This window comes from Argopecten irradians, chromosome 9 (genome assembly GCF_041381155.1).
Source record: "Argopecten irradians isolate NY chromosome 9, Ai_NY, whole genome shotgun sequence".
Lineage (NCBI taxonomy): Eukaryota > Metazoa > Mollusca > Bivalvia > Pectinida > Pectinidae > Argopecten > Argopecten irradians.
The window spans coordinates 15,743,969-15,759,669 of NC_091142.1; the positions used below are offsets into that span (position 1 = coordinate 15,743,969).

The 15,701-nt window shown below is 37.1% G+C and overlaps 1 protein-coding gene across 2 annotated transcripts in view; it reads left to right on the forward strand.

Annotated features, from left to right (window-relative positions):
* The window catches only part of LOC138331601 (nucleoporin 88-like), a 61,511-nt gene that overhangs the window by 17,290 nt on the left and 28,520 nt on the right, over window positions 1-15,701 (forward strand). For both annotated transcript variants that reach the window (XM_069279312.1, XM_069279310.1), the window contains exons 4-6: window positions 6,251-6,532; window positions 7,536-7,716; window positions 8,832-8,988. In XM_069279312.1, coding sequence (XP_069135413.1) covers window positions 6,251-6,532; window positions 7,536-7,716; window positions 8,832-8,988 — 620 coding nt within the window. The remainder of the gene's footprint in view (window positions 1-6,250; window positions 6,533-7,535; window positions 7,717-8,831; window positions 8,989-15,701) is intronic.

The following is a 15,701-nucleotide window of genomic DNA, read 5'->3' on the forward strand; positions in this document are numbered from 1 at the left end:
ACAATGTGTGTCAACATGAGTATACCACAGTCTCCCCAAACACACAAACACATCACATACATGGAGCAGTTTTTGTCCTGCCTATTTATTTGGGGCCGAAATAAGGCCCCATTCCCAATTGTATTTCTTATTATTTTTTCCCAAATCTATGTCTAAATTTCCCAAATCAGTGAGTTGATGCCTATTTTGTGTGACGAAACAAAAAAATTCCAGAAATCTCAAGTTTGAACGTCGTATTTTAGTATACATTCTTATACTTTATTCTTAGAGAAGGATAATTGTTTATTTTTACCTTTTCCAAAATTTTCATAAACACAGTTAAAAATTTTCATTTCCTACTTTTATCGCACAAAATTTCCCACTTTTCACCAATGGCAATTTCCCAAAATACCCAGGAAAACACTGATGGAGGCCGTCCTTAAATGAGTCAAATAGGTAAACAAAACTCAAATCAAACTTTGAAATTATTTTTGTTTTTGATCAAGCAATTATTTTCCTAAATAGAAATTTTAAAAGAAACTGCAAAACATAAAATAAGATGAAAATTATGGAATCCAAGAATTTTGATATATCAAAAAATAAAAACACATAAACCTGCATTCTCTTGATTTTAGTGTATTATTTTCAGTTTACTTATATCTTCAGATGTCTTTATAGATATTTCTGTAGTAATATGTCTTCAGATAAAAGACTTTGTCTTAGTCGCTTTCATTGCACCTATCATAATTAAACCTGTTTAGTTTTGACATTATTAAGTGTAATAATTAACTGGTCATGAATAATTCATGAAGATAGCCGACATTTCTCTTCATGTTTCCTGTACAATCTCTGTGTTTCTGGTGCGATTTCCTCCAAAAGTAATAGATTGTTAAGAAAATGTCTCATTTTTTCTCAGTTTTGAAATCTTGAGTTTTCATAATTGTATGAAAGATCTATTAATTGTCCCAGATGGTTTTCTGTGCAATTCATTATATATCCAGGTGAGTGATATCTACAGTTAGAAAATGGACTTTAACTAGAGCACACATCCCATGAAATAACTGATTTTATGAGGAAATGTACATACAAGTCGGACATAAAATCGTAAAACAGGCTGTTTTGTGTCAAGGAAATTAATTTATCAAAAACTATTAAATATTTGAACAATGAAAATTTAGACCATATGTTTGTACTAGAAAGTGGGAAAATAGAAAAATATATGTATATTAATTCTGCAGTTGAATTGATCAGGAAAATGAGAACCATGTCTTCATATATATTGCTAAATCACAAAATTCGGATTTGATAAAATTTGAATTTTTGAATAAAATTCAAATTTTATCTTTTGAAGTTAACATTGTGAAATGTTTAACCCATAAAAATAACTGGCTCTACAACATGTGTTGTGTTGTCTAAACGAAAGCCGTTGCCTTTTTCAGTTGATAACCTCTGATCTGAAAAAAATAATATACAGGGGTTTTGAGACCCACCATTCGATGATTATAACGTCACCATTTGACGTGATTTTGTGATGTCATAATCATCGGAAGATTGGACTAATCAACGGTAAATTGTACTTTACTCACGTTGTTTTGGGATCTCAAAAACCCTGTATTCTCTAATGTTGTGTGTCTCTTCATAAGCTGTTGCCTTTTTAAGTTGATAACCACTGATCTACAGGGTTTCCACATAACCTTAAAACTGGAAAAAGTGGAGGAAATTGAAATAAAAAATCAGGATAGGGAAAACTTTGAGAAACAAGGAAAATTTGTTGAAAGACCTTGATAAAGCCTTGAATTTTATTACTTGCTTTAATTTATTAGCTCACCTGCCCCGAAGGGCCGGTGAGCTTTTGCCATGGCGCGGCGTCCGTCGTCCGTCCGTCAACATTTCCTTTAAATCACTACTTGTCCTAGAGTTCTGCATGGATTGCAACCAAATTTGGCCAGAAACTTCCTTAGGGGAAGGGGATCAGATTTTGCATAAATGGTGACCCTGACCCCCCTGGGGCAGGAGGGGCGGGGCCCAATAGGGGTAATAGAGGTAAATCCTATAAATCGCTACTTGTACTAGAGTTCTCCATGGATTGCAACCAAATTTGGCCAGAAAGTTCATTAGGGGAAAGGGATCAGATTTTGCATAAATGGTGACCCTGACCCCCCTGGGGCAGGAGGGGCGGGGCCCAATAGGGGTAATAGAGGTAAATCCTATAAATCGCTACTTGTCCTAGAGTTCTGCATGGATTGCAACCAAATTTGGCCAGAAACTTCCTTAGGGGAAGGAGATCAGATTTTGCATAAATGGTGACCCTGACCCCCCTGGGGCAGGAGGGGCGGGGCCCAATAGGGGTAATAGAGGTAAATCCTATAAATCGCTACTTGTCCTAGAGTTCTGCATGGATTGCAACCAAATTTGGCCAGAAACTTCTTTAGGGGAAGGGGATCAGATTTTGCATAAATGGTGACCCTGACCCCCCTGGGGCAGGAGGGGCGGGGCCCAATAGGGGTAATAGAGGTAAATCCTATAAATCGCTACTTGTCCTAGAGTTCTGCATGGATTGCAACCAAATTTGGCCAGAAACTTCCTTAGGGGAAGGGGATCAGATTTTGCATAAATGGTGACCCTGACCCCCCTGGGGCAGGAGGGGCGGGGCCAAATAGTGGTAATAGAGGTAAATCCTATAAATCGCTACTTGTCCTAGAGTTCTCCATGGATTGCAACCAAATTTGGCCAGAACCTTTTTAATACAACGCGACTAGCGGTTGTATTAATGCTATCCGGTTTACTATTGATGTGTAAGACTGAGTAGGACTTGCCCTACAATGACATCTAGTGGTGACCTCTTGAACCATTTCATTCATAAACTTCCATTCATAAATTCCCTATTCATTGAATAATATTCCTTTGGACCAATCAGTAGTCATGGGAAGACTGCCTACTGCTTGGTAGAATAAACAGAGTGTGTATAGAATACACAGAGTGTGTATAGAGTGTGTATAGAATACACAGAGTGTTATATAATACACAGCCCATCTAGGTCAACTGTTGCTTGCTGGTGACTCCTCTGTCCAACTTACATAATCTCTGTTAATGATAACTTACTATCTAAGGCTTATAGACATAAGAGTTTTAAAGTAAACTAATCATATGCCCTTTTTGTGTACTTTAAAATAATGTTTTTAAATGAATGTTAAACACAGATCTGAGGTAAAGGCAGAATAATGTATAAGGCTGCCCTCATATGTGCATGGTTTTACCAAAATAGGTGTATGTGCAACATAAGAAACAAAAGTATATTAAGGATAAAAACTCATTTTAATGAAGACTTTTGTTTTCTTTGTAATTTTCATGTAGGAACTTTAATGAAGAAAAATGTCAAACAAAACATGTATTTTCTGTGATCAGTTGAATGTTCTTGAAATAATTGATATCAAATTCTTTATAATATGGTTTATATATTTTGATTTTGGAAATTCATTTGATTTCATTTTATTTTTCTGTTTCTGTTGCGTTGTATTTGCAGTACTTTGAGTACTTTGATTTAGGAGAAGGGGATCAGATTTTGCATAAATGGTGACCCTGACCTCCCTGGGGCAGGAGGGGCGGGGCCCAATAGGGGTAATAGAGGTAAATCCTATAAATCGCTACTTGTCCTAGAGTTCTGCATGGATTGCAACCAAATTTGGCCAGAAACTTCCCTAGGGGAAGGGGATCAGATTTTGCATAAATGGTGACCCTGACCCCCCTGGGGCAGGAGGGGCGGGGCCCAATAGGGGTAATAGAGGTAAATCCTATAAATCGCTTCTTGTCCTAGAGTTCTGCATGAATTGCAACCAAATTTGGCTAGAAACTTCCTTAGGGGAAGGGGATCAGATTTTGGGCCCAATGGGGGTAATAGAGGTAAATCCTATAAATCGCTACTTGTCCTAGAGTTCTGCATGGATTGCAACCAAATTTGGCCAGAAATATCCTTAGGGGAAGGGGATCAGATTTTGCATAAATGGTGACCCTGACCCCCCTGGGGCAGGAGGGGCGGAGCCCAATAGGGGTAATAGAGGTAAATCCTATAAATCGCTACTTGTCCTAGAGTTCTGCATGGATTGCAACCAAATTTGGCCTGAAACATCCTTGGGGGAAGGGGAACAGATTTTGCATAAATGGTGACCCTGACCCCCCTGGGGCAGGAGGGGGGGTCCAATAGGGGTAATAGAGGTAAATCCTATAAATTGCTACTTGTCCTAGAGTTCTGCATGGATTGCAACCAAATTTGGCCAGAAACTCCTTAGGGGAAGGGGATCAGATTTTCCATAAATGGTGGCCCTGACCCCCCTGGGGCAGGAGGGGCGGGGCCCAATAGGGGTAATAGAGGTAAATCCTATAAATCGCTACTTGTCCTAGAGTTCTGCATGGATTGCAACCAAATTTGGCCAGAAACTCCCCTAGGGGAAGGGGATCAGATTTTGCATAAATGGTGACCCTGACCCCCCTGGGGCAGGAGGGGCGGGGCCAAATAGTGGTAATAGAGGTAAATCCTATAAATCGCTACTTGTCCTAGAGTTCTCCATGGATTGCAACCAAATTTGGCCAGAACCTTTTTTAGGAGAAGGGGATCAGATTTTGCATAAATGGTGACCCTGACCTCCCTGGGGCAGGAGGGGCGGGGCCCAATAGGGGTAATAGAGGTAAATCCTATAAATCGCTACTTGTCCTAGAGTTCTGCATGGATTGCAACCAAATTTGGCCAGAAACTTCCCTAGGGGAAGGGGATCAGATTTTGCATAAATGGTGACCCTGACCCCCCTGGGGCAGGAGGGGCGGGGCCCAATAGGGGTAATAGAGGTAAATCCTATAAATCGCTTCTTGTCCTAGAGTTCTGCATGAATTGCAACCAAATTTGGCTAGAAACTTCCTTAGGGGAAGGGGATCAGATTTTGGGCCCAATGGGGGTAATAGAGGTAAATCCTATAAATCGCTACTTGTCCTAGAGTTCTGCATGGATTGCAACCAAATTTGGCCAGAAATATCCTTAGGGGAAGGGGATCAGATTTTGCATAAATGGTGACCCTGACCCCCCTGGGGCAGGAGGGGCGGAGCCCAATAGGGGTAATAGAGGTAAATCCTATAAATCGCTACTTGTCCTAGAGTTCTGCATGGATTGCAACCAAATTTGGCCTGAAACATCCTTGGGGGAAGGGGAACAGATTTTGCATAAATGGTGACCCTGACCCCCCTGGGGCAGGAGGGGGGGTCCAATAGGGGTAATAGAGGTAAATCCTATAAATTGCTACTTGTCCTAGAGTTCTGCATGGATTGCAACCAAATTTGGCCAGAAACTCCTTAGGGGAAGGGGATCAGATTTTCCATAAATGGTGGCCCTGACCCCCCTGGGGCAGAAGGGGCGGGGCCCAATAGGGGTAATAGAGGTAAATCCTATAAATCGCTACTTGTCCTAGAGTTCTGCATTGATTGTAACCAAATTTGGCCACAAACATCCTTTGGGGAAGGAAAACAGAACTTGTATAAATTTTGGCTCTGACCCCCACTGGGGGCAGGAGGGGCAGGACCCAATATGGGAAATAGAGGTATATCCTAAAAATTGCTACTTGTCCTAGAGTTCTGCATGGATTGTAACCAAATTTGGCCAGAAACATCCTTGGGGTTAACAGAATTCGTATAGATTTTGGCTTTGACCCCCTGGAGCAGAAAGAGTGGGGCCCAATAGGGGAATTAGAGGTAAATATTCAAATTCCTTCAGAAAAGAAACAATGAACTTGTATTCAGAACATTACTTGGCATTACAAACCAGGTGAGCGTTACAGGCCCTCTGGGCCTCTTGTTAAACTGTGTCCAGTCAGCAACAAGCTTATTTTATTAAACTCTTAACATGAGATGCATTACGGAAGCTACACAATCAAACAAATGTAAATGTATAGTTTATTCATTGTTTTCTTTCATAATGAATGTAGTTTTATGTTAGAATAGGTCCAGTCGGCATCATTCAAGTTGCATTACTCTTAAAAAATAAGCACACAACTTGTGAAAGGTATCTGAAAGTGTGAAAACATTACTTGAATTTCACTTATTGTACTTGAAAAAACCTTGAAAAGTCTTGAATTCTGATCCAAAAAATAGTGGGAACCCTGGATCTAAAATGATCTAATTCTTTGATTTATTTCTGGGCATTTGTACTTCTGAAGAATATTTTTTTTAATTGTCAAAATATGTGACACGTTCATAAAAAATCATTATTATGAATTCCTTTCCGACACAGTGTGTACAACATACAACAGCCTGATGTACCCGTACAAGTGATCCACTTGGACAGCGGCGGACCAGAACCGTCCCAGTCCAGCAGCTGTATATCTGTAGCTACAGCTTTAGGGGAGAAAACCATGGGATTTGATTTCGGTCCTCCTATACAGCTGTCGCGTCGACCCACCTTCTCTCAGTCGTCTCAGTCGTCCCAGTCTGACAGCGTCACGGTGTGGCCTGCCTACGTAGTCAAGGGTAACGGGGATATGATGGTGGCCTACACAGATATACACGGTGGCAGGTACGAAATAGATGGTGACCGGTATAAGTATACTGTAAATGTACTTATTTTAGTGTAGTCAAATTTTAGCGCAAAAGCATAAAACTGTAAATTATGATTTATTAGTGTGGATATAAATTAGCACAATTCGGTGGTTCTATACCGGAAATGCCATTTTACAAAATTTAGCGCTGTTCATGAATTAGCACTTCAAGGATAGCGTGGCAATAAAACTACAGCTGAAATAACTTATGTTTACAGTAATTACATGTGTTGAGGACCGAATCGAAAGTTTTTAGGAAATCAAATTTCTTAAGTGTTGAAAATAACTAAATGAAGCTCACAAGATTAAAAATTACAAATTTCATTTTGAGTTATATAACTTGTACAAATCACTTCGATGGTCTGGATGTAACTTGTGATTGGTATTAGTATGGGAGGAAGCTGGAGTGCATGGAGAAAACCCACATAATCAGGCAGGTGATCCCTGACTTTTTCGGTGCCGCGGATAGAACCCCTGCCAGCTAGGTGAATAAAGGATTGCTTAACCACTACACTAAGTGATCACCCTCAAAAGATAGTTACCTATGATATGATTCAAAGCTAAGCTGTTTTGTAGTACATTGTGTCAATCTAGCTTCAAGATCAAACCAATCATTTGTCGAAGTAAAAACTATAATTATGAAAGATATAGTGATGATTCTTACACAGTTGCCGAGTGGTTAAGATGTCTCAACATGTTACCACAAACCCTTCATCTATGTGTTGCAAATTTGAATCCCATGTGAGGCAGTTGCCAGGTACTGACTGCTGATTGGTGGTTTTTTTCGGGTACTGCGGCTTTCCTTCACCAACAAACCTGGCACGTCCTTACATGAACCTGGCTGTTAATAGGACGTTAAACTAATAAAACCAAACCAAAACCAATGCAAACCACTTTTACATTTCAGTAAAACTAGAAACAGGAAATCAAGTTATCAGACAGGCAGTATTTTAACTTTACGTTGACTACTTTTCTTTACAGTTCAGTAAAACTAGCGCCCCAGGGTCCCTTACTGATGCACCCTCCAGCTGAAGATAACTACGGGGTGGATGCCTGCTCCGTGTGCTGTTTGGGTGAAGCTCCGTCCGTGCTTGTTATAGCAACATGTGAGGGTAAACTCCACCACTGTGTAGTGTTACCGTCGAGTTCTGAGGAGTCTGAGGTAATAGTTCTGTTAGTCTGTAGTAAACATTCAATATAACTATATAAATGTTATATAGTAAAGAAATAAAAACAATAACGACTGACTAGTTATGTGAGCGCTTTGTCTCTACTCAAGGGAGCTCTTCAGACGATTTATTTGAAGACATATTATGACGTCATAGATTATGACGTCATTTTTACTAACCGACAATATGCAAACACTCAATGAGGAAGAATACAGTGCAATGTCAGATTAAATGGAAGACAAAAGTAAAAATATAAAAAAATATTTGCTGTGTTTGGCAGGATTCGAACACTAGTATACATAACTGTATATCCCATAATAGAAAAATCATGAGGTTCCTCAAGAAGTGACTCATTTATCATGTTGTGCTAAACACTATAGTTAATTGTCAAAATTTCAAAAGACAGTTACTAAAGTTTTTGTCTTGTTTAAATTTGAAAATTAACTATTTCAAGACTGATAAATATGACGAACAAATCACTTGCCGGGGAAACTCTTTCTATCTCATTTCTGTGTCACTGCCTGAGAATAGTAGTTTTGTTTGTTTTAAAATATGTCTCAATATTTCATAATCTAGTCAGCTTTAGGTAATGTGGCCCCAGTTTCACAAACATTTGCGGCCCCGATTTCTCGAAACAAAAGTGCAGACTTAGGTCAAAACTTAAGTTTTTCTTCTTGTGTAACTTATATGAAAATTTATGACTTAAGTCAGTTTTTGACTTAAGTTTGTTTCAAGAAATCGGGGCCTGATCTTTACTTAAAATTTTCAATAAAAATGTTCAAACCATTACAGAAGTTAAGGAAAAAAATCTTAACTAAAGAACTTTCCTGAACTTTTGTTATTCTTTTCTATGAGGAGGGGGGGGGGAGTTTCATTGGAGAGTTAAAGAAATTTCATGAAAATGGAATTTGACTGGCTAAAATTACTTATATCACAAAAAACTTGCACAAATGTGCACTGATGTTTATCACTTAGTGTAACCTGGAATCAGATTTAAAGCTGGGATTGAATCAATCAACAGCTGTTGACAAATATGACAAATATAAGAATGTAAGGATATCAGACATCGATTATCAATTGTATTCTGTAATTTCCTCGCCAATTGCAGGTGGACAGTGATTGGTCAGCAAGCAACACCGGTCAGTTTGTTGGGGCACCTGATGTGTCGCTGTATGTGTATGAGAGTGTAGAGCTGGAGTTAATCTTGACCACAGCTGAGAGTGACACAGAGGATGAGTTTACATGTCCAATTCGACTGTTAAAAGGTGAGTAGGGAATGGGACGACTGGATTGTCTCTTCTCAGTATAATGTGACTGGGTAGGGTGTGTTGTCTAGTGCTCAGCATTATGAAATCTAATGTGGGTCTGTCAAGTGGACAGAAAGATTTTGCCTATTCACCATGAAGCTTGCCGAAGGATGGCGACTAAAATCTTTCATGAGGGCTGAGATATTCCTGTCCACATGACAGACCCATGTTTGATTATTTTTCTCGTATACATTGTTATGATCAGTATAATGTGACTGGGTGGGGGTGTACTTCAGCGGCATGCTTCAGTGAGGTAGCACTATAAAAAATAACATGGGTGTGTCAAGTGGACAGAAATTTCACAACATGAGTGGAAGATTTTGGCTAGTCACCATGAGGCTTGTCGAGTGTTGACGGCCGAAATCTTCCATTCAGGTTAAAATATCACAGTCCACTTGGCAAACCTATGTTTGATTATTTGTCTCTCATACTTAAACTGATAATGACAAATTTCTGTTTTATTGAAGCATTTTCATCACACAATCAGTCATAGGAATACGGTTATGCTATCTGCGTATGTATTGATATGGGTACATCATTGAAGTTGGTATGGTTATCTCAACCCAAGTGGTAAATAACCGGTTGTACGAGGCTTGGCTATAGAACGTATACCTGACACCAGAATCTTTCACTCCTTTTGGGATGAGACAGGAGAATCTGAACTTGAGTTGTAAGATTCTAAGTTATAAAACATGAAGCGATGCCGAGTGTTTGACAGCTTAAGAAACTTATCCTGAGGGTTGAGATCTCCTCCTCATCTAAAAGAGGTTGAATGATTCTTTTTCTCTTATCCTATGTGAGCACATGCAAAAATCTTGTGTTGCATGTCTTTACCCTAGGGTGAGGTAGAAAAAATCCCACACTGGTAAAATTGCAGACATCTCTGTCCTGGGTAAGAGAAAAGTATATCCACAAGTCTAATCATAGTAAAACTTGTCTTTATGATAATCATGTCATGATAAGTTGTCGTAAAATGTTAATAAATAACACAATGGTAAAACTATTCCATAGAATAAAATGTAAATTGTTAAGAAGCAATTTCCATGATAACGATTCCGTCAAGAAGACTTCATTATTGATGATATCACTGACAATGTGTACACATTATCGTTAAGTTGCATGCTTTGATGATGCCATGCAATTGTTAAAGATGCTCCACCGCTGACAAATGGTATTTTTTCACTGTCAAAAACAGGAGCAGACGATTTAGTATTTTTCTTCAGTCACAAAAGTTACTTACTTTACACCATCACCAGCATTAAAAAGTTCGAGCTTCTAATTTTACTTCAAGTTAAAAATATGAAAAATAATTAATTGCATCCCGAAAAAAATCTGTAGCACTATATCCTATATGGAATGAGTAGTGATTGCGCATGCACCAAAGGCAAAATAAATTCTGTTATATTATTTTTTGTGCTAATTAGACATATATATACACGATTAAACACCAAATATTGTTCAAATGATGAATATCATTATTCTCTGTCGGCGGTGGAGCATCTTTAAGCTCTTACTTTCAACTCAGAAGATGTGTGCATGCAATTTGTTGTTACCTAGAGGTTAATCAATGAATTATCCTCATACAAATTAAGTTTTGATGAAGTCATGTAATTTTTTAGCTCGTACTTCCGACACAAAAGGTGCACAATTGCAATACTTTTTAATCTAGAGGTCAACAAATAAATAATTCTCTTGTGGATTAATTTCATGACAAATCAATGAACAAAAGAAGAAATAAATTTCTTTTCTTAGCTGACTTGTCAGGATGAACTTCAAAAATATGGACATTACTTACCATATTTGTCCATATCAATGCCCCGGTTTCCCTTCCTTATCGAGGAAGAATCACCACTTTGACCCTTATTCAACTTTTGGGGGGGGGGAGGGGGGGTATTATTTGCAGTCAAATACAGTATTCTCTTGATTATATCTAAAATCATAAGTAAGTATTGTAGGCTTGTAACAATAAATCAGAAAATTGTATTTCTTCTATTTATCATAATAACAGTCAAACTTACCATAGCCGACTTGTATAAAGATAACCATACCTTTTTGATTAGGGTCACAAATGATCAATTTTGACCTGTGTGTAAAGACCAGTTCACTATTAAAGACCATTGGTCCTTTGAGTGGTCTTCATAGACAGGTTTGACTGTGTAGACTTTGGAACAAGTTCATTTTTCTTTCAGAACTTAAGTTATTATGATACACTCTCTTTTGAAAAGTTGTTTGCAGTGCCATCGCAAAATTGGTGCTAATTACAACCAACACGGTACAAAAAGACCAAACTTAGAACGGACTGGAATCAAATGGTGTTACATTAATTTGTCTATTTATAGTGACTCACATTTTTGCACTGCACAGTCACCAACGGATTGTATTAATTAATCTCATTAATTAATCTCATAAGAAATTGTTTTGCAATGAATCAAAAGTCAATGTTCACTTCTGCACCTGTTGATACCTGGATTAGATGATCAATTCATGCCACATGATGCCTAGCTGTCAATCATCCTCATATGACCTCGTATTTGTGGTGACCTTTCACCCAATCCGGACATACAATCACGATAATAAATTCTTGAAAATGAAGTTCAATTGAATAATCTGTCTAATCCGAAAATCCCTACCCATGTATGTGTGCTACAGAATGCCGGAAACAAAAACTGATTGGTGTTGACTTAATTGTTTTCTAAGTGGCCATTGATCTAGAGATGCTTCACACGAGGTTGTCTCATTATGCTAACAACACTGCTCTTCCATTGTCCTACATAAACCTCAAATCCTAAGAAATGAAAATTGAAACTTAGTCTTAGTCATTATAAAAAATGAATTAAAGATGCTCCACTGTCGACAGAGCATAAATGATACCCATAATTTGAACATTAACTGATATTTAATCGTGTATATATGTGTGTAATAAGCACAAAAATACATATGAAATAATTCATTTTGCATTTGGTATATGCGCAATCAGTACTTGATTCCGTATAGGATATAGTGTTGTGGACTTTTTTCAGGATGCAATTAATTATTTTTTGATATGTCATCTCGAATTAAAATAAAAAGCTCTTTTATAAAAACTTTTTTATGATTGTAATGGTGTAAAATAAATAACTTTGGTAACTGAAGAAAAATACTCATTCCTCTGCTTCTGCTTTTAATACAGAAAAAATATCATTTGTCGGCGGTGGAGCATCTTTAAAAAAAACGGCATTACCTTTTTCTAACAGTAAAAAAAATTAAGGTGGGTTTTTGAACAATAAATAGATTTTATGAAAATTTAAGGATGTGCGGATGATTATCATAGACCAACAAACCTGTGTGTGGTTTCTAACAGGTCTTGTTTAGCAGATTGTCGAGTTCTGTGAAAGTAAATCATGAGGTCATTTTTCATGGCAATGGGCACATAATAATAATAATTTTCTTTCACATTTGGAGAAATAGCTCTTCTGTTATATAAAATGTCTGACACTGAAATATGTGATTTGAAAATGGAACCGGAGATATCCTTTAAGTATATAATGCCTGTCAGCTCATAAAATGGCAAGTTTTGATGAGTGTGGACTCGAGTCGAGACCTAGGGCAGTAACTACTAGTGCAACTTTTGCTGTTATTAATATGATGTTAATTACAGGCCGTAAGTTAATTAGTTAACGCCAGAGCCCTCATATTCTACTTACTTTTTGTTGCCTGAGATTTCAACTTGACTATATGTGATGATCATTTCTTTTAATGGATGACTGTACTGGTGTCAGTCTTATCGTCGTTCTAATTAGGAACATTAATTTTCGTATTTGATAAAACTCTTAGGACATTCTCTGACCATTGATGTCATAAATAATACCCTAGAAGGAAGCACCTGACTGAAGCACAAGTTGGTTGATTAAGTAAAATGAACTTTAGCCGCTAAGTTTTGTAATAGTTTGTGAATAGAACAACCCAATGATGGTATACATACCAATAAACTAAATTCAAATCTGTTGAATGATACATACATTGTTTCTTTTGACTAAGTCACTAGATCATAAGACAAGATTGATATGATATTTGTTACTTCTGAAACTAAAATCTGAATTATATTAAATTAATTTTTTGTATTCTTCCAAATTTAATCTTTATCTTAGAAAAAACTTCTCTTTGAAATAAAAGTGAGGAGAAAAAAATTAAAGTTCAAGATTTATGCCATTAAATCATAAGCAGTTTTGCTGTTATTATACAATGAATATATATTTATCACTTCTTATTATAAATGTGATTCCCTCGTCATTCAACATTAAGTTTTCCAGTCAATCCAATATACGGTACAGTATAGAATCTGTATTTATACCAAAAACAATCATCATTATTTCTTGTCATGAACATCAATAAAATGGTCAAATATTGAGGCTGTAACATGCTGGGACGAAAACAGCATATGATTTATAAGTTTATGCAAACAAATAACCTTGAATATTGTTCAATGGCACAAGAGTTAAATAGAGTAAAATATCTATAGCCAATAAAAAATTTTTCAAAAAGCTTTGAAATTAGTCGAAAAATTATTAGCTAATGGAAGGTTATGGAACATACAGAACAAAAAGACTCAGATTTGGTACATACACTGGCCAAATGGCTCTTATTTCAGAAATGAAACAGTTTTGATATTTTTCGCTGTTACTTGCTACCAAGCCGTCTCAGAAGGTTTCCTAACGGATGTAAATCTGGAGGACATTGACGAAGATGGAAGCTTTCGGGGGGGAAAGTGCATGTTGATAATTGTGTGCACATGTCATATTAATTGGGAAAAAAAATTCTAGAATTATAAACTATGATCAGCTGATACGTAAGCCGTTGGCTAATCCCTCTGTACCAAGCACTGTCATCGGAGCGGGGAAATGACCCAAAGTGACCCGTCATGACTCCGCTACAGTGATCATCATTCACCGCCAACAGAGGTCGGAGGTCGGGTAAACACAGCTTACATACGTTTTATGATCTCTTGCTTGAGAGAATCCTGCCAATTTCATTTGATATAGGGAACACATGCCGTCACGGCTAACACTGTTGTTTACTGCCGGAAATCGTCCAAACATGGCGTTTGACACTATTTGAAAAATGGAATATTTTCTCAATGAGACTTGTGCCGGCGGTGGATCTGGTTTGACTGAGTTAATGTACAGGACACCTGGATACCTCAGAAACATATCTGTCTTCTCTACTCATTCTTAAATTGTCTGATCAAAGACGTGGTTAAGTTGAACGTTTCAGTTATAGACAGTTCAACCAAAGCCATGGGGTGTAGTTATAATCAATACTTCTATTATTCCTGTGCTTTCTTATCAAGGTGCATGTCTCATTGTTAAAGAAAAAAAAATTAAAAAGGGGTAAGGTTTTGAATCCCACATACATGTTAACCTTGATAATGGGAGACAACTCTTATCTAAAAGAGAAGAGTGAGAATTATTAACTTTTTACGAAAATGACAGGATTTAAAAAAAAAAAATATTTAATATTAATGATGGGAGACAACTCTAGAATTATTTACTTTTGAAGAAAATGATAGCATTTTTCTTTCCTTTCTTTTTGAAGTGATTCAGATTTGAAACTTAAAGTTTTATCTAAATCCAGTATGAGACAATTCTAATTTTTTGAAAGTGAGAATTATTTAACTTTAAACATGACAGAAAAGATTAGATCCTTGCAACAACCCTCAATCTCTGCAGTTTAGAGTTCAAATCCCTTATTTCGCAGATGCGAGGTATTGAATGTACATTGATGGTTTTATCCAGGTACTCTGGCTTTCCTCCACCAACAAACCTGACATGTCCTTAAATGGTTCTGGGTGTTTCAATAGGGCATTATACCATTCAAACCAAACAGATGGTAGGATCACACCACAACTTTGGTTATAATAGTATCAGTATTATTGCTTTATGATCGCACAACACTTAAAAAAAGTCATATTATGTCAGTATCTCTACTTCATGATGGGCACTCACACAACAGCTTAATAAAAAGTCATATTATGTCAGGATCTCTACTTAATGATGTGGGTTCTTGCAACAGCTTCAGAAAAAATCATAATACAGTGTGTCCGTATCTCTACTTCATGATGTGGGCTCATGCAACGGTTTAATAAAAATTCATATTATGTCAGTATCTCTACTTCATGATGGGGAATCGCACAACAGCTTAATAAAAAGTCATAATATGTCAGTATATCTACTTCATGATGGGACTCCCACAACAGTTCGATAAAAAGTCATATCATGTCAGTATATCTACTACATGATGGGGACTCAAACAACAGCTTAAGAAAAAATCATAATACAGTATGTCGGTATCTCTACTTCATGATGTGGGCTCATGTAACAGCTTGATAAAAAAAGTCTAATTATATCATGATCAGTATGAATATGTGGACATGGGATTCTTCGTGCCATTATTAGGTGTTTTAATGAATCTTGGATTAGTATTTCTCAAAAATGGACGCAGATCAAAAATGGACACAGATAGGATCACAGAATTTGTCATCATATAATGATATCATTTTTACATGATTTGATATTAAAAAATAAGTTATTGTTGTCTTGAATCTCTATTTGGTGTTGCTGTTGCTTCGTTGTATGTATAATTATGATGAAAGCTGCAAAAAGACAAATTAGTTATATCAACATAAGGTTCTGAAA